We start from the raw sequence: 20,213 nt of genomic DNA, 5'->3' as shown, positions 1-20,213 counted from the left end.
ACCAAGTGAAATAGTACAGAGGGAGAAGGGGGATGTTGAGATCAGAGTCTTGAAAAACACCCACAGTTAGTGGATGTGACCTGGATGAAGATCCAGTAAAGGATCTTCAAAGTCAAAAAAGAAAGAAAAAGTGGTTTCCTAAAAACCTGGAGAGAAGAGAATACCGGAGCAAAGGATGATTAACTTTATCAAAAGTTACGAGTTTAAAAACCATGTGTCTTGAGAAAAGATCATTAGATTTGATAGTTCAGTGGTAACGTTGGAGGGAGTACTTTCAATTGAACGATGAAGTTGAAAGCTAGATGGTTAAAAAGAACAGATTAAGAGAAAAGAAAGAAACATTTTACCTAAAAAGGGAAGAGAAATATCAGCAAAAGTCATGAGGCATGGATGAATCAAATGAGAATTTTATGAGAATAGGGGAGACAGGCATGTTTTTAGGGAATAGGGAAGCAGCCAATAGACAGGGAGAAAATGAAGTGAAAGAATGGTTGTGAAAGAGCAGGCAATCTGCTGGGGAATACAATATGGATTGAGATCATTTCTTCCTGTACAAAGATTAGCCTTGACCAGGAGAAGGGCCACTTTCTCTTTAGAAATGGGGGGACTTGGGGCATTTGAGATGAGGAAGAGTTGTAATCAGAAAAAAAATGTTAATGAAATATAGTAATAGAAAAAAGACAATTGCTTATTACCAAAGTTACAAACTAAGCAAAAATTATATGGGAATAAATATGTTAATGATGCCATGAGACAAGAAATATGTAAGCACAATCATAAGAAAAAAAGAAGGCAATATAAGATACCTCAAGAAAAAAAAATCTGACTTATTAAGCTTTGTGAAAGTCAGTCATAAACCAAAAAAGAACCTATATGGTATAATGAAGAAATCATGAATTTCACTGATAAAGGTCTTATTTCTATAAACATATATATATATATATATATATATATATATATAGATAGATAGATAGATAGATAGATAGATATGCATGTATGATGTCTATCTATATATAACATACATATACATATATAAATACTGAATCAATTTTATAAGAATAAGATATTCTTCGACTGATAAATGATCACAATTTGGATAGAAGAAGAAGACATTCAAGAGATCAAAACCCCTATGAAAAAATGTTCAAAATCACTATTAATTAGAGGAATGTGAATTAAGAGAAGTCTAAAGTACTACCTCACGTTCATTAAATTAACCAAGTTGACAAAAAAAAAGGAAATTGACACATGCTAAAGTAGCTGTGGGAAGACAGACTTTAATATACAGTTGGTAGAGCTGTGAAGTGTCCAGGCTCAGACCTGTATATATTGCACCATCTTAGCTGGTGCTGGAGGGAAGATCAATATATATATTGAATTCCAGGAGTATGAAGACCATTCTTGCATTGGAGAGAAAAATTTTGAACTAGGAAGGAAGGAAGGAGAGTGTCCTGGAAATGGTCTAAAATAACTACCAGAATCTTGAATGCATCTTAAAGAAATAGAAATTGTTGAGCAAAGATGGTAGAGGGAGAGTCTGGAAGTTGCAATAAGGAACTAATATAGACTCTCTGACCATAAGTCAATATTTTGGGGGGAAGGGGAGAGAGAGAGTAAGAATGAAATCAACTAATATGGGAAAGCTTGGTCAGGGACTGAATGTCCTATGAAGTGACATCAGAGTCTCAAGCAGAACTGCAACATGGGGAAGAAAAAAGTTTAAGATGAAAGTGACTCAGGTAACTTATAGAGCAGGCATTGCAGAAAGTTCAGTGAAGCAGGAGAGATATTTGAAGTGACATATTTGGGAAGAATGATTAGAATACATGAAAATGGAGGAATGGGCTGAGGAAATGAAGGAAGCAAACAACTACCGAGCATGTATCAGGGCTTAAATGCTTTACAGATAATATATCATTTGATATTAACAGCCACCCTAGGAGGTAAATCTAATTATGATTCTCATTTTACACCTGAGGCAGATGAGGCAGACAGCCATGAAGTAACTTGCCCAGGACTATATTAGCTAGTAAGTGTTAAATAGGCAGAATCCTGCAGACAGCCCCATGGGAAGACTCCAAATAGTACTACCAACATCCCCAAGGTTTAGATGCTGCAGATTGCATGATTGCTTGCCTGATGACTGGCTTGCAAAGCACAGCTTGAAATGCTGTCAACTTTGATAAAGTTAAGGAGGTTTCACAGGGCCCCAATGAAAACCCCACCGATTTCTTAACAGCCTTGAGGCTACAACCAAATATACTACTAATCCTGAATCTCCTGAAGGAATTATTTACATAAATATCCACTCCATTTCTCAGTTAGCCCCAATATCCATAGAAAACTGAGGAAGATGGAAGCTGGTCCACAGTCAGCTATAGAAGACTTGATCAATGTGGCCTTTTTGCTCTTTAATAATCAGGATGAAGAGAAAGCTAATACCGGACCACATCTCTCCAGATGTTGGCCCCTACCATTAATGGATTTTGAGACCCCGGAAGGGCACTTATTAATGTCAGTGATCCAGAGGTAACTCTTTTAAATGTGGTAGGTCAGGACATTGGGCAACTCAGTGCCCAAATCCCAGATTCCCACCCCCTACTCCCAAGCCTTGCCCAAGATGTAGCAAAAAAGGACCCTGGAAATCATGATATGTTGAAAGAGGAGCAGATTATATTCATCATGAAATATTTCTAGAGACTTGAAAAGGAGCCCAGGAGCCTTGGTGGAAGGAACAAGTAGCATCCAGTAAAAGAGGTTGTCCTGCTATACTATATTTCCTTCTGGTTAATGAGACTAAATGATGGAGAGTAGAGAAAGAGCTCCTACCAGTAGTGACTGAGAATTAAAAGTAAAGTCTCCTCAAGCTTTGGTCAAGATATGGGGCAGAAGTTTTGCAATGTTCCCCTTGCCTTGAAACATAATTATTTTGGGGATTTACTCCCACCCATTTAGCTGGGGATGAGACCCTAAACCTCTAAATTCAGTTAGAGAATTAACCCTCCTCCAGTTGTTTCTTTACTAATTGCTTTAATCTTGATCTCCAAGTATGATCCAGAGTTCCCTTGGGATCCCTAAGACACCTTCGGTTCATGAGGTCAATTTTCAAAGAAATAAAATATGTTTCAAGTTCTAATGCAAGAAATATTAATATCCCCCAAAGATTTTTGGAATATTCTCTTTACTTTTTAAGACTGAAAGAATTGGGAGGCCCTAAATTTGAGAATCATTGATCCTGAATAAAGGAATTATTTTTAAATTAAGCTCATCTAAGATTGCTAATAGATACTGAGACTGACTCTAGATGACCCTGGAGGTTCCCTTCCTATATCAGATAAGACATTTACGAGATTCCCCTTCCTATTGTTGAACCCAATGAGCGAGACCTAGACCAGAATCTGATAAGTTTGGAGATCTTCATTTCCTAGGAACTGTCTGGGAATGAAGAGTACACAAATCAAACAATACTGAGCATTCAGGGGAATAGGGTTTTTATAATGTTTTGGTGGGGGCAGTACTGAGAGCAAGCAGGATACAGAAGCAAAGACAGCAGTTAGATATATTGTCTTTCATAGTTATACAAACATATGTAAACATAGTATAGATAGGGGGCTAGACAGAGTAAGAAAAGTGTCAAGGTCTTTGTGTTATGTCTGAACCTGCTTCCTGAGACATGGGGAGTCACATACTCACGGGCTTCCCACAGGTTTGAGGGAGTGAAATTTACTATGGTTCTGGCCATCTGAGGAAGGGGGAGGCAGTCCTGCAATTTAACAGATACAGCAAGATAATTAGCCTAACAAGGGTGTTTTGTACATCTTTAGACAATTTTAGGGTATATCAGTGATGAGCTTGAGTCCTATCAGACTATTTTCACACCCAAAGAAGCCTAAGTAAAGTTATATTTCTAAGGAATTTCTCAGGGCCCAGAAGGATGTCAGGGCGACTTTTCTATACAGGAATTTCACAAAAATTGATATTGTACTTCACTATCTCAGATAAGACATACTTATGAGATATACTTAGAATCCAAATTATCCCTACACTGTCACCAATAATCTTGAAGAATATATGTTGAAGGAGATACTTATTATTCCCTAATAACTAAACCTAGGACATGAACATACAATTTTTAGAAGAAATGCCAGCTATCAACACCAAGAAAAATTTGTCCAAATCACTAATAAGACAAATATAAATTAATATAAATTAAACCATCTCTAAAACTTAATCTCATACTTATCTGAAGGAAAATACTGAAAGGTTTATGAGAAACAAGGCATATTTTTGCATTGGTAGCCCAACCACTTTGAAAAATAACTTGGAATTAGAGTAAGAAGTCAATGATGCTTCCTGGGCCGGGCTAGCCTGGGGCTGGTGTGAGCGCGGGGCTGGCCGGCCCCAGGAGCCCGACCAAGGCCCCTCCGATTGGCCCGAGGGCTCGGGGCCCCGCTCTGCCTAGCTCCGGGCCCCGGGGAGGGGGAGCCCATGGGCGCCGGGGCGCCCGCGTGACTGGCCCAAGGTCCGCTGGCAGGTGGCCCGGCGGGATGCGGCCCCCGGACCCCAGGCCGGCGCCCCGACGCTGTCTCCCCTCCTTGGGGTCCGAGGAGAGGGCCCCGACAGCGGGGACGGCAGACGGCCGGCCGAGAACACGCCGCCAGAGTCGGCCGAGGCCCAGGCCGGGCCCCCGAAGGCGGCGGCTGATCCGAAGGCACGGGGCCGAGGACCCGCGTCTGCAGACCCTTCCCTGGGCTCCTCGGGGCACATGGCACCGCGGCTCCCCTCGCAGCGGGAGCCCCGAGTCACTGTGAAGCAGGCCGCATCCGAGGCCCCCAAATCACACTTCTACGAGAGGCCCCGACGACGATGACGGTGGTTCAGTCACGGCTGCCTCTGCCACCCGGAGAGGGCTTTCTTGGCAGAGAGAATGGAGCAGTTTGCCATTTCCTTCCCCAGCCCGCGGGGCCCAGTGACTTGTCCAATCAAACAGTGTCGGAGGCCAAGTTTAGACTCGGGGCTCCCTGACTCTGGCTGGGCTCCATCCACTTGGACCCCAACCGCCTCAAGGTCCACAGCTGACATTTTTATATGTACCCTATGTGCCCAGCCCTTTCCAGCCTTGGGGAAACCAAAGCACAACAGCCCCTGCCCTGGAGAAGCTTAGGTTCTGATGAGGAAAGGATACAGTTGCGGAAGGGCTCAAGGTTGAGTCTGAGAAGGGAATTTTGGTCTCGGAGATTGCCAAGATGGTGAGTGCCAAAAAACCTTCAGTTACTGTTCCTAGAGACCAGCCAACTACAGCGTAGATCCAGCTTTGAAGCTGAACAGAGTTGTTCAGGACCCTGAAGGTTGAGGAGGGCAAGTTTTCCTGTTCTGTGAAATGAGTAGGCACTAACACTACAGCATCTCCACTTTACAGATGAAGGAATAAAAGGCAAAAGAATGAAACAACTTGATCCCAGGTCATGGTCAAGTGACAGCCAAGGAGAATTTGAGCCCTCAACTTGTGACTCCCTATGCATACTCTTTCTAGCAAACCCTACCACAATGGTCTTTTTTTTTTTCCTAAGAGGAGAGAGAGGGGTCTCCCAAGATAAGCCAGGAGGCAAGTCGAGTTGCATAGCTTTAGGAGGTACGAAAAAGCAAAAGTTAGATGATGGCTAGTAGTCAGTTGGATTTTGCAAAAATGTTATGGGGGTGTGGCAGCACAGCTAGGTGGCACAGTGAATAGAGCACTAGCCCTGGAGTCAGGAGAACACAAGTTAAAATCCAGCTTCAGACACAATAACTAGCTATGTGGCCTTAGGCAAATCTCTCCTGAAGAGATTCTGGAGAACAGCTAGTGATAGCAGAGCTCTTCATCCACACCATGGATGAAAGGCCAGTCCTGGATCCTAGAGGAGCCCCCAGAAACTCAGAGTATCAGCCCTGGTTCTAGGACGATCTCTAGTCTATTCATTAAACCAGGGATCTTTCCACTGCTTTTCGGGACCCTGGTTCCCTGGTTCTATGTCCCTGCCTAGTTCAGCAGGGATGTGTATCAGCCACTGAGACTTCAAAATCAAAATCTACTTTTAAAATTGTTTTTAGTGATTTACTAGAAACACAATAAAGAATATCATTGCAATCAACTAAACTTGCTTAGAGATGTGTACTTTGAAATTAAATTCAGATAACTCAAATGAACCTCATTAAAGCCTTAGAAGGAGCTTATAGAGACTAGGTACAGGAAGGAGCTGAATATAATGGTATTATACAGTATAAAGATGGAGTCAATAGATGATAAAGGAAAGTACTGAAAGAGAGAGAACGGAGAGGAAGAAGGGGCTAAGATATTTCATATAAAAGAGTCAAGAAAAAAGGTTTTTCAATGGACTGGAATGGGGAAGGTGAGGGGGAATGAGTGAACCTTCATTCTCATCAGAAATGGCTCAGAGAGGAAATAACAGACACACTTAATAGAATATAGAAATCTATCTTACCTAGAGAAAAATGAGAGAAAGAGGATGGGGGAAGTGGGTGTAGGTGATATATCATCACAGGAGAGGGGGGGTCTGATACAACACACTTCTGAGAAGGGGCAGGATGAAAGAATAAAGTGAATGGGAGGGGAGAGGAATAGAATTGGCGGAAATAATAATAGCTACTGTGCGAAAAAAATGTTGAAGCAACATCTCTTATGGACTTAGGATAAAGAAGGCAACCCATCCCAGAGACAGAGCCAGCAGTATCTGGACACAGACTGAAGGATACTTCTTTTTTTCTTTAACTTCCTTTCTTTTGCAGTTTCTTTTTGGAGGGAAGGGATTTTATGTTTATTTGCTCAAGACTACTGTAATAATGTGAAAATAAATCATTTTTAAAAAAAAATTAAATCCAATGCACACAATATCCTGAGGATCTGGAAAGATTTTCATGCCTGATGCTGGCTGAAATGAGCAGAACCGAGAGAACATCATATGCCTTAATAGAAATGCGGTGAGATGATGAATAATGATGGTTCAGGTTTCAAGGACAATCCTGAGAGTCCGACTAGTGGCAATGCCATCCACATCCAAGGATTGCAGAGCAAAGCTCACTTCTTAATATATAAGTTTGTTCTTTCATTCTCAGTTTCCTCTTTCACAACATAGCATATAGAAATATGTTAAACACAATTGTTTATATACAACTTAAATTGTTGGCTACAATGGGGAGAGGGGGAATGAAGGGGGGAAGAAATATGTCGATGGAACTGGAAAGCTTACCAAAAAATAAATGGAGAAAACTACTTTTGCATGTAATTGGTATAAAATAAAATTAAGGAATCCTAAAAAAAAAGTCAATGAACAATATTGTGAAAACTTGTGTTCCTCACTCATAGTCTAATGCTCTATCCACTAAACCACCTAGTTGCCTGTAAGAAATGATGGATATTAAATATTTTAAATTAAATTTTATTTTTTCCATTAAATTCACATTCACTTTTTCTCATTCCCTCACCCACAACTGAAAAAAGAAAAAAACAAAGCCCTTAAAACAAATAAGTATAATCAAGCAAAAATATTTATATTTCTACATTTACTGTGTTCTTAAAAAATGTGTACATATCAATCTGCATTCTGAATTATTGACTTCTTTCTTAGAGAGGTACTTTGTGTGTTGGAGTGTAGAGTAAGGACTTTGAGTTCTTTTCAGGTCCACCTCATTCACCCAACTCTCACCTGTGACTCCAAGAAGCTGTAGCATATAGCCCCAACTTGGTGAAATCATCTAGGCAGATGGGCTAATCCAGGTTGAGGATAACCAGTCACTGAGTTGGAGCTCATCCAAGTTTGGTAATAGGTACGGAGACTGACTCTAGATGCCCTTGGAGGTCCTCTTCCTATCTCAGATAAGACATACTTATAAGGGTCCCCTTCCTATCTCAGATAAGATATGCTTATTAGATATACTTAGAATCCAAATTATCTCTAGTTCTGGTCTGCTTACTGGGACAGGTAGGGATTCCTTCCTGCAGTTAAAACTCAAAAAAATGTACAAAAATTTTTGTGAAGATTAATCATGAAATATGCATATACTTATGAACAACAGATGAAGGGCCTGAATTAAAGTAGTAGCTCTTTGAGTAGAAAGCAGAGGTTAGATGAGAATCCTGCTATGGGAGGCAGAGGGAACAATCTATTTTTTTTTCAAAAGCTGAGAACAGAAAGTTAATTATTAAATAAGGAATAATAGAGGATAAGAATTGGATTGTTTATCAAAGGATCTGAATACATAAAATAAGAAGAAAATCCTACATTACAAAAATAATTAGGAAAAAACATGTTGAAAACTGCTGAACACAAATTTGACAGCTAAATGTTATAAGGAACTGATAGAAATACTCCAAGGAAATACTCAGTTCACCACTGAACAAATGCTCAAAGATATGATAAAGGAAATCACAAATGAGTAAATAATTACTTGAAATTACTTTTCAAAAGTTCAAACTAATTATCAGATAAACACAAATTAAAACAACTTAAAGATTCTATTTTAATCCTACCAAAATTGGTAAAAATAATTAAAAGTATGAAACTACTATAATTATAAAGAACTATATATGCATGCTTTGCTAATGCCAAATTAATAAAATTTCTTTGGCAAGGTAGGCAATAATAAATTACTCACAAAATAATCATTTCCTATGACCTTGGAATTCATTTCTCCATTTGAGAAATAGAACATAAAATTACTTACTGGAAACAAATTAAATGTCCAACAATTTGTAAATGGTTGAATAGATTATTTTATATAAGTTTAAGAGAAGAATAGAATGAAGTTATTACAATTATGAAGATTAAGACATTTAGAAAAATGTCTATGAAGCACAGAAAATAGATCTAGAGAAATAGATCATATATTAACAATTGTAATCAAAGAAGAACAAATATACTACAGAGATGAATAAAGAATGAATCTACAGTAGGCACCATCAATATGTTTTGGAAATACAATTTATAGAAATTAATTTTTAAGTATGATGAGTTGTTTATACATGGTCATTTGATTTTACCGTTAAGAAATGAAGTACATAATAAATTACTTTTTAAACATGATGTATATTGGAGGATATTGGAACAAATTATGGTTTATTAATGGAATAAAATGTTTCAAATAAAAATTACAAATAACACATACAAGAAAAATGGAAATACCTCTTCAAAGAGAGTCAGTAAAACTAGGTCTCTATATACCCTGAGTACAATATAGTTTAAAAGATAAAGGCAAAGTGATTCCTATCTTAATTAATTTATCTATCTTAAATTAACTTAAATAAGATTGATAAAAAGACACTGACTATAAACATTTTTAATTAGTTTGTTAATTCACTCACCACCTAAGAAAGACCCCATTTTCCAAACTAGTTGTCTGACTGCATCACCAGCATCATTGGTAACTGCTAGGACAACTTCTAGTAAGTGAGGAGTTTGGAGAGGGAAATGGAGTAATAAGCAAACTGCTAAGATATGGTGTTAGAACAATAAAAAAGAGAGAATCATTTTAATCCATGAATTAAAATTTAATAGTTCATGAGTATAAAAAATTTCAACTGATTAGAGGAGAATAAAAGACAAACACAAAATATGAACTCTACTGAATCGTCAACTTTTGACCTCAAATTCTTCATGAACATGTAAAATCTTATTTGATTTTAAAAAAAATACTGAGAGAAAAAAATCATAAGACAGGTTTTAAGTTTCAGGACTTCAAGCAAGACAATAAAATGTTAAATGCATTAATAATATATCACCGTGATAATTAAAAGTAAAGATCTGTCATCTTACACTCCACATAGATATTTTAAAACTACATGGTATAGGTATTAAAGAAGTATTTTGTTAAACATGTTTACCTGTAAATCAGTTTACATGTTTAACAAAACACTTCTTTAATAAGATATTCAAATGTCAAATCTACTTTTTGTAAAGAAAACTGTAATTATAAAACTAATTGGCACAAATTTTAAAAGTCATTGCTACAAAGAAAAAGTAACTTGAGAAAATCAGTCCTGGAAAAATAGGAGGTAGATAGATACAAACAGATTAAAATGAATAATAATGTTAAACAAAATCTATAAAAACTGAAAAGTTTATCCTAAAAGAAGAAAAATCTAAGTATAGAAAAGAAAAGGACAAAATTTAAGAGGAATGTCTTCATCTATGTCTTAAAGGCCCTGATTATTGGACTAGGAAAACCAAATACCAGATTAGAAAAGGGAAATAACTATCTTGACAAAGACCCTTTGTCTTCAAAGACACTCTTCAGCAGGAAATTCGAATTTAGTGACTGAATTTCATTAGCTCAATGCATATAAAAAATAGGACAGTTTTAGACTGTGGACAAACTGGACTACACCATTTTTTGATTAAAAATGATTTTTAAAAATCACATGAAAGAATTTACACTGCAGAGAAAAGTTGAAATCTCTGTATAAAATAACCATTTGTTGCTATTTGGGAAATTAAAACTGCAGTGATTAGCAAACCTCTCCTCTCTTAACACAGGCTCTGTAAACTTTAGAAATTGTCTTTTATTAATATTCATCTCTTTGCTTTAGCTGAACCTACTTCAATCAGGCTCAACTCTCTACTGAGTATTGTCATAAAAATGTGAAAATTTATTTAACAAATATGAATTACTGAGTTCAATATTATTAATTAATTTCTACCTCCATTCATTCCTCAAATGATACTAAACACTAAAGAACTGGGCTTGAAAACTAGATCACATCAAAATGAAACAATACCAAACATCCATTTATTTAACTAATGTATTACCAGAGTGTGCTATGCCACTCTCTGGATCTTCATTCCTGTCTCTTTCCGCCATGCCCATTGGGTTGCTGTGAATTGTAAAGAAAGGCAAGCGTGTTAAATACAAAATCAACTTTTGTTCAGAATGGTGGCACTGCTTTTAATTATCAAAACTAAATCATGCTCATTTCATCGCATTCAGTTGTCTTTTATTTTCTGACAGCATGGCATATCCCCAACTCCATGAATGGATGTTAAGCTGAACAAGCCCAGGTAGTTATTTGATTATATACACACACACACACACACACACACACACATACATATATATATATATATATATATATATAATATATATATATATATATAATATATATGTGTGTGTGTGTGTATGAAGTGCTGTTATTTAATAAAGAAAGAAGCAAAGATCAAATTAATTATTTTTTTGAACAAATCAATTAAATTAATTCAAATCCCACTTAGACTTCAGCATGGCAAATGTAATCTTACACTACACACAAAAATATATTTAGGAAATTACAAAGAATAGCAACAACTGGGCAAGGAGAACATAGCTTGGATTTTATACTTTTTCAATTATCACTCACTCTGTGATATAAAAACATACATATGCAATCTTAAGATTTAATGCTACTTATTCAACTGAGTCTTCATTACAAAATAAAATTTCTTATATCAAAGTGTGGATAGACATTTTATAAAAAAAAATGAAGAGTGAATTTTATTTTATTTTTTTGAATTGGTAAAGAGCTCTTCAGAGGAAACTTGGGTGGTACTTAGGAATTTGTTTTCTTTCTATTATTAAGCAACAAGAGGTAACTGATATTGGTTTTGGCACCTTTCAAATTTTGGGAAATAATCACCAAACTATAATTTCATGAAAATGTTATTTCCAAAATACTCAATTCCAATGAAAATATGATTTCCAGGAATAGTAAAAAACAAATTCCATAATTAGGGAATGAATCTATCCAAAAGGTATTTTTTCTTATATATTCATAATCAACTTTCAACTGGTGTCTTATTTCCAAAGCTAAACTACAAAATTCTAGTAGCCTGGTCACACCAACTAGTCTACCCACACAACACATTGCAAACCTGCAAAGAAAGAGGAGCTCCTGATTAGGCGGAGTGGGCCTTGCTCAGAGAATGCCCACCTAGGACTGCGAAGCTGTGAAAGACCTACATGGCAAAATGTAAAATACATATGAAAGAATGAAGTTAGAAAATTAGCGGAGTGGCACCTCTTTCCAGAAGAAAGATAAAGCAGCATGAGAGCAGTCCAACAGATTGGGAGGAAAGCAAATTTTACATTAACAAGAACTGAAGTTCAAGTTGTAATAAGTACCTTGTTAAATTCAGATTTCCTCAGGTTGGTTATGATTTATTTAAATAATAAAACTTTCATAGTGTCAGTGGAGAATTTGTAGAGGTAATCTACCTTTAGAAAAAGAAGAACCTATCACACAGATACTCAAGAAAACAGAATATATCATAAAATAAGTAGAAAAAGGAAATATTAATAAACATTAACTTTAAAAGAAAGTTGAATTGGGTTCATCTGTGACTACTAAGTTATAAATATAAAGAAAAAAAGCAAATGTAAATAAAATGCAGATCAAGGAGACGGGGTTGGAAAAGGTCATGGTTTCAAATGCACCTCATGAAGTTAGATTCCTATTTGTCCAAGGGGACAGACAACACAATCACAGTAAAATTGTAGGAGAGTAAAGATTTCTTGGTTGGAGTGATAGCTGGAAGTTTTTGAATTGTGGTAAAAAGAATTTCTCTAGGAATTGAGTAAAAGTCATCTTTCAAATTACTGAATCTCTGGACAAATAGTTCGCTATGCCTAATTTAGATATGTATATAAATGTGTTTAAATGACTCCAAAGTCAGAATTGAGGTTTGATAAAACTTTCTTCAGCATGACTGTGAAGCAAGTTAATAAGTTCAGATTTGGGGGGTACTCAAGGAAGATTGGAACAAATAAGGGAGAATCTTCACAAGTTCTCCATTAAAAATCATTATGTGGTAAATAGGATTTTTTAAAACTTATTAAAGAATTTGATTTCCCTAAATGGAAAAACTATTTCCCTTGTTTCCAATTGGACATTATAAACATTTTGTTATAGAAGTCCAAGATTGTTGTGTTCCACTCTGGGCAGTGGGGATTCAGCCTAAATTACACAGCTCTTTGGGGTGCTTCCGGACATGACCCGCATGTTCAATAATGAAAGTCAGCCAGCCAGTGAGAGACAAGCAAGGAGTTTATTGCAGGTAAATGCTACATCTCTGACTCACATAGTTGAGTAATGGTATGTATAAGCCTAGTCCCCCTGTATCAGCATTCCTCAGCTCCAGGCACTGTGAAAGTGTCAAGGGCATGCCACAAAATATGTGTATCCTGGAATATGTGGAATCTTCAGCAAGATAGGGATAAAAGACAGAGAGATAAGCACCAAAACTCCTTCCTGAGACACTTAGGATGAGGATGAAAGGCAGAGGGATAAGGACAAAGTCTCCTTCTAGAGAATATTCAACAAGAAAATGATGAAAGGCAGGAGAACAAAGAGATAGAAGGGCCAGAGCTCCTTCCTGAGTTCAGAGCACTCTGGTATTGGCATTCCCAGGTCTCAGTGACTCTCAGGATGAACTCCTCATGGCCACCTACCCTGTCTATTACACAAGGTCACTATTGCAATGGTTAGAAAATTGCTCCTCTTCTGAAATGTTTTTTTTTGTTTCCAACAAAGTAGTTTAATGACATACTTTCAACAAGTAGCAAACTATAATAAAGGAAGGAATACATTCCTTGACTGGGAAAACATTGTTGTTCAATATAATGGCAAAATGAGTAAATAGTATTCTTATTTCAATAAGAATTCTGTACAAGGTAAAATGTATAGAGATGTTAATGAATCTTTCAGTTTTCAAAGTTATCAACTTCTCTGGAAATCAGAAGACATTCTTTCAAATCTACCCTCAGATTCTAACTGTGTGATTCTGGACATATTACATCAGCTCTTCTAAGAATCACGTTCCACATCTATAGAATAGAATATTAATATTACCTATCTCACACAATTATGAAGATTAAATGAGATAATACATACAAAGCATTTTGGAAACTCTTACTGGACTATGTACATATAAATTATCATTATCATTATTAATACTAATTTTACTCAATAAAAATTTTTAAGCTCAGAAGTACAAGCATTCATTTTGAAATAACAGTTAAATTATAAGACACAATTCCAATTTTTATAAAGATATATATATATATATATTAAGTAAATAAAATGATGAAAAGCCAGGAATTGAGGGGAAAAACACTGTTATGCTAAGAAAAATTAGATAAAATATACAATTCTATTCTTTTAGCATAATTTAATTTTTTAAATGAAATATTCTCAAATCATTAGAGAAGCATTTGTTCATATACTCGTGGTTTTATATTTCTTGAAGCAGCAGCACTCTAAAAAGGACTTTAACTGCAATGAACTTTAACAGAATTGAAGTTTCAAGTTTAACCAAATGTCCCATGAAGGAAATTAAACTCTTATTACTGTGAACATTAAGCAACTACAACAAAAGAATTAACAAAAGAACTAAGTGCATTGGTTATTACTAAGAAATGTTTTTCAGGAACATGAAAATGGATTTTTTAAATACCCAGTAGAATCCCATTTGGATGCAAACGTTCACTTTTATAGTATGCCAAAATATTTCAGTTATCATGAAAATATTTAGTAGATAAGGTACAGAAACTTGGAGTCAGGATCCTTTAGCCTTAAACATTGAAAAGACATGTGACCCCTGGGCAAATGATTTAATTTCTTCTAAGCCTCAGTTTTTTCCTATAAAATAAGCATAATTGCACCCAACTGCCAAGGGGTTTTGTGAGGATAAAGAGATATTAATAAAGCACCTTGCAACTTTAAAGTGTTATATAAATGTTATTATTATTTTTGTTGTTAGCTTGGCAGATGGAGCAATTATTTTTGTGTCTTTCAAAATATATATACATATATATATAGATAGATAGATAGATAGATAGATAGACAGAGAGAGAGAGAGAGAGAGAGAGAGAGAGAGAGAGAGAGAGAGTCCCTTTTAGCTAAAATAAGTAAGTGACAGGTATCTTTTAGAAACCATGACAGAGTTAGTTAAAAGACCTTTAAGATATTTTACCCATAAACCTATAGGTACATTTTGAACAGTACATGGCATATACAATTTAAACACCCAAGAAAAAAGATCAATTATGTATTTACCTTTCCAACATAGTAAGAAAGGATAGTAAGGCTGTTAGACTGAAAAGACTTTTCTATTTTTAACATTTGGAAGCATTCTTAGAACTCAATTATTTTAATTCAGAATTATTTTAGAACTACTTTTGTCAAAATGAACATTTAAAGAACCTACAAGTTAATGAACAAAGAAGATAGTTACCTATGTTTCCAAGAAGCCCACGGATAATTGTATTATTATCTGCCTTTAATGCATTATTGTCCTGATTAATGAATTCAAGACTGTCTTGTAGCCTGAGGAGAGGGAAATAAGTTGATCAATTAACTCTTCTTTTCTTCAGAACAATTTCAAGTTACATTATAGATACAACACTTCAACTTGGGGAAAATAGATTCAACATCCTTATAATACAAGTAACAAGCACAATAAAAATAATTCTGCGACACTTTCTAACATTGAGACATTATGTAAAAAATAGGTAAAATATATATATATATATATAAATATTTATAAAATCCCAGTTTTTATTAATACTTTGTTTTCCAATTATATACAGTAATAGTTTGTATCTATCATTTTTCTCAAGTTTTGAATTTTACACTTTTTCCTCCACCCTCCCTTCCCCCCCCCGCACAGAAGGTAGTCAGATAATCTTTACATTGTTTCCATGCTATACACTGATCGAAATTGAATGTGTTGGGATAGAAAACGTACCCTTGAGGAGAAAATAAAATTATTAGGGACAGCAAAATTATGTAGTACTTGAGACACTTAAAAAACCTGAAGGTAATAGACTTTGGTCTTCTTTTAAATTCCATAGTTCTTTCTCTGGATACAGATGGCATTCTCCATCGCAGATAAACAAAATTGTCCCTGATTATTTCATTGATTGTATGAACAAGTCCATTAAGGTTGACCATCACCCCCATGTTGCTGTTAGGATGTACAATGTTCTTCTGGTTTGGCTCATCTCGTTCAGCATCAGTTGATGCAAATGCTTCCAAGTGTTTCTGAATTCCCATCTATCCTGATTTCTAATAGAACAATCATGTTCCATAATATATATACACCACAATTTGTTCAGTCATTCCCCAATTGATGGACATTCAATCGATTTCCAATTCTTTGTTACCACCAACAGGGCTGCTATGAATATTTTGTACAAGTGAAGTTTTTATCCTTTTTCATGATTTCTTCTAGGTATAGACCTAGTAGTGGTATTGCTGGATCAAAGGGTATGCACACTTTTATTGCCCTCTGGGCATAATTCCAGTTTGCTTTTCAGAAAACCTGAATGAGTTCACAGCTCCACCAACAATGTATTCATGTCCCAGAGTTCCATATCCCTTCCAACTGTGAATATTGTCCTTTCTGTTCATATTTGTGTGATGGTGTGAGATCGTACCTCAGAGGTGCTTTAATTTGCTTTTTTTCTATTTAGTAATGATTTAGAGCAATTTTTTGTATGACCAAAAAGCTTTGTAAATCCCAGTTTTGAAACTCTGTCTAATCTACCTATCTGAAAAAACTCAAAATTTATAGGTAATCATTTCAGGGATTTAATCATTGGGATATTTACCAAACAATACTTCATATTGGATAATATTCTTATCTGAACTAACTTCCTGTTCCTTAGAGCATCTTCTAAGGCTTTTTAAGGGAGTTTTTGGAAAAGAAATGTCCAGTCAGGCCTTAGGTCATTCAACTTTAGCTTACTCATTTCTACTTTGTATTACTAAATACAGTCAGAAAGAACTGAACACTTTTTTGCAATTTTAAAATCCTTAAGGAATAAAAACTTTTAATCTTTTTAGTTCAGAGAAATAAATATTAAAGGATTCTTTTGTCTTTTCCCTCTCAACTAAAAGAAAAGATATAGTTATGTAATTATCTTGAACTTGGGCTAAGGAACACAAAACCATGAAAATAAGTCTTCTTAAATTGGGATTAAATGGCTCAACACTGTGTAGTTATGGTAAATTATACATACATACATATATATATATATGTGTGTATATATATATACATATATATGTATATATATATATGTATATATATATATACACATATATATATACATATATATGTATATATATATATATAGACATCTCTACCTTAACAGTAAATGTCTTAAATACTTCCAGATTTGCCTTCCACTAAGACAGGAAGCTATAATTAACATCTCTTACGCCAACAAGATTCAATCAAAGAAAATCTGGTCTTAATTATCTTAAAAGTACATATAGGCAGAGAACAATCCTGAATAATGTGATTCTGTAGGTATTTCAATTTATTTCTTAAGCTCTTTATTTTGATTTGTTACTGAATCTATAGATACACACATTATAAGACTTCCATAGATGCCACTTCCAGTACGTGCAGTAAAAGCTTTGCTAAGTGTAAGTTGGGGAGGAGAACTATGAGGAAAAAGGAAAAATAAGTAGCAAAAGTAAACTGCAAGATTTTCAGACATTAGGTTATGCTTACTCCATTTCTGATGAAGGGTGATGATATCAATGTTGGAAGATCACTCCCCTCAACCAGAACAGATCACTACTGAATCCACTCATTTTCTGAAATGTTTGTCCATATCCATCAAAAAAATCCTCCATAGGAAAATTCCTTACAGTATTGGAAGTCACTGTGGAGAAGCTTAGAATAGCAGAAATAAGCCTAGATCTTAAATCAGGAAATACCGAAATTCAAAACTTTGTATTCAAACATTTACTAGATAAATCCTCTAAACTCTCTAATGGTCCCACCAATAAAAGTGAATAAATTTGCAAAATCTTTTCCTCACTGGGTTATGGGGATCAAGTGAAACCATGTATGTAAAATTTTGTATTAAACATCAATGGAAAATTTAGCCCTAAAATGTTTATTTTAATATCCCATGTGATATCAACTATCATTACAATAATAAAAAAAATATGTAAGTATAAGCCATCTGCAAGACACTGTGATGGGAGTTGGGAATACAAAAGAAAAACATCATGTTGCTTTCTACTAAAGGGAAATTGTAAGATATATAGAAGTAAGTGTAAGATAGAGAAGGAAATAATGGAGCACAAGAGAAATTCAGTGGAAGCGCTTTAGGAATAGGAAGGAGAGAGGATTTCAGTGAAGAAAATTGAGCTGAATTTTGAAGGAAAATAAAGATTCGTAACGGAAGATAGGAGAAGGAACTGTTCCACAAATGAGGAACTTGTTGTTTGGAAAAAGAATGTAGAGTTTGGAGCATAGCTAATAGGGGGTGCGGTAAGATGAAATAAATCTAGAAAGCCAGGCTGAAATTAGGTTATGGTTGATCTTAAAATGCAGTCCAAGGAGCTTGTCTCTTATACTAGGATTTAACAGGGAGTTACTGAAGGTTTATCAGCAAAAATGATTATTTTTTTGGACATAGGGGGTTGAGGAAGAAGGGAGATGGGGGACCTTTCCATTTCTTTATTTATTTTTACACTTTATTTTTCTTACAATTACATGCAAAAGTAGTTTTATATATTCAGCCATTTGCAAGTTTATGAGTTCGACATTTTCCCTCTTCCCTCTATATCCCCCCTCCACCCAAGAATGATTATTTTAGCAGCTGAATGAAGAATAGTAGGCAGAAAGATGGGAGGCAGAGAGATATTTTAGTTGGCTATTTATAAAATTGCAGGGGAGATTAGGAAACCAAGAACAATGAGTGATGACAGTGAAATAATGATCCAGCCCAGTTCTTCCAATACTAAATCAAAATGTTGTACAACAAAATTCACATTTAAAATAGTCACACTAGAATGTATTGTTTATTGAAATCCTAAAAACTGTGCAACCCTTGGTATCCTCTGTGTCTTCATTCTGCCACTGTAAAAGTGATTACAATAGGCTGAGAGCCCTTTCATGTTTTTATTATATACATGAATCACTTGGCCAAATAATTTATCATCTAGTGGCCAATCTACTGCTATCGAACTACTCTGAACTCAGTAAAGTTGGTGCTAACTTGAAGTCCTTCCAGATTGGTAGGACCAGAGCTTGTGCCACACTGAGAATGCCACTGAAAAAAGAATAGATTTTATATAAAGCTACAGAAAGATTTGAAAGTCAGAGGGGTTTCTGAAGATTAGCAACAACCTAGTATTTAAAGAGCATTCATTTCCAAAGGGTCTGAAACAGTCTATCACTTATTAATCATATATTTATCTTAATCTGAAGAAAAATAAAACAATGTGATCTTACTTGAATTTGATGAATTTTTAGGGTAGACCACTTATAACTCATGGCACCTGAGCCAAACATCATCTCTTCAAGCCTATTGGCATCAGAAGAACACCGAGAACCCTATATGGCAAAAAATTGTATTTTTGTGACTATTAAAATAGTCACATCTGTGTAACAGGGATCATTGTTCATCTGGGTACAGCACCAGTCCTAGATTCAGGGGGACATGAGTTCAAATCCAGTTCAGATATTTTTGACACTTATTAGCTGTGTGACCCTCATCACATAATCCTGTTTTCCTTCCATCCAGGGCAATTTCCAGTTGCCCTGATTCATATCTGGTCAGTGTACAGGGATGTTTCTGAAGGAGAAAGTGAGGTTTGTGACTTAGTACAGACTCACTCAAATCCAAATCACTTGCTTGCCATGGTATCACCTCCCTGATGTCATGGTCTTCTTTGCGAACGAAGAACAAAATTACAACAACAAAGTTGGCCTATTGTATTGGGCTTGCCACCATGCTAAAGAATTCTGGAACTTTGGAGATGACAAAGCAATCACCTCACTGTGTGCTGAGTGGGAAGAATTCAGTTAATATTTAAAGGGTATGTTTCATTCTAGGTCATTCTCTATTTCTTCCTAGATTCCCTTTCACTATTTCCTTGGGAGAAGTTGGAGAAGAAAAGCAGGGGAGAGAACTCTTCACTTCCTGCCAAATGGCTGTCATATGTGGACAGTTGCCAGGCCCGCCCCAACTTGTCAAGAAAGAAGCTTGTTTAGTCTACATGAGCTGCAATCAGGAAGAGAAGAGAGTGATGAGGAATAGGATAATCTTTTGTAGAGATCCACTGAGTCAATGTCTTGTTCTGCTCAGTGACGACAGCCTCTTCCTATATACCATGGCTCCTGTTACACCAGCCTAAGAATGTTTAGCATTTTTGTTTTGTGCCT

General features: G+C 35.7%; 1 protein-coding gene and 1 pseudogene across 3 annotated transcripts in view; both read right to left on the bottom strand.

Annotated features, from left to right (window-relative positions):
* LOC141504390 (folliculin-interacting protein 1-like) overlaps positions 1 to 20,213 on the bottom strand; it is a 281,771-nt pseudogene that overhangs the window by 101,182 nt on the left and 160,376 nt on the right.
* Positions 10,058 to 20,213, bottom strand: part of LOC141506480 (folliculin-interacting protein 1-like) — a 48,797-nt gene continuing 38,641 nt past the window's right edge. For 2 of the 3 annotated variants that reach the window (XR_012473903.1, XM_074213302.1), the window contains exons 7-9: positions 15,258 to 15,349; positions 11,898 to 11,981; positions 10,058 to 10,867 (exon numbers count right to left, since the gene is read on the bottom strand). Coding sequence is in view for 2 of the 3 variants with exons in the window: in XM_074213302.1 (XP_074069403.1) it covers positions 10,812 to 10,867; positions 11,898 to 11,981; positions 15,258 to 15,349 (232 nt within the window). In the remaining variant the exon portion in view is untranslated. Of the gene's footprint in view, positions 10,868 to 11,897; positions 11,982 to 15,257; positions 15,350 to 17,543; positions 17,845 to 20,213 lie in introns of those variants that run through there. The other variant, XM_074213303.1, reaches the window with a different exon arrangement.

Source organism: Macrotis lagotis, chromosome 1, assembly GCF_037893015.1.
Source record: "Macrotis lagotis isolate mMagLag1 chromosome 1, bilby.v1.9.chrom.fasta, whole genome shotgun sequence".
Lineage (NCBI taxonomy): Eukaryota > Metazoa > Chordata > Mammalia > Peramelemorphia > Peramelidae > Macrotis > Macrotis lagotis.
Note: the sequence above shows the minus strand (reverse complement) of the source record. Positions and strands in the feature narration are given on the sequence as shown.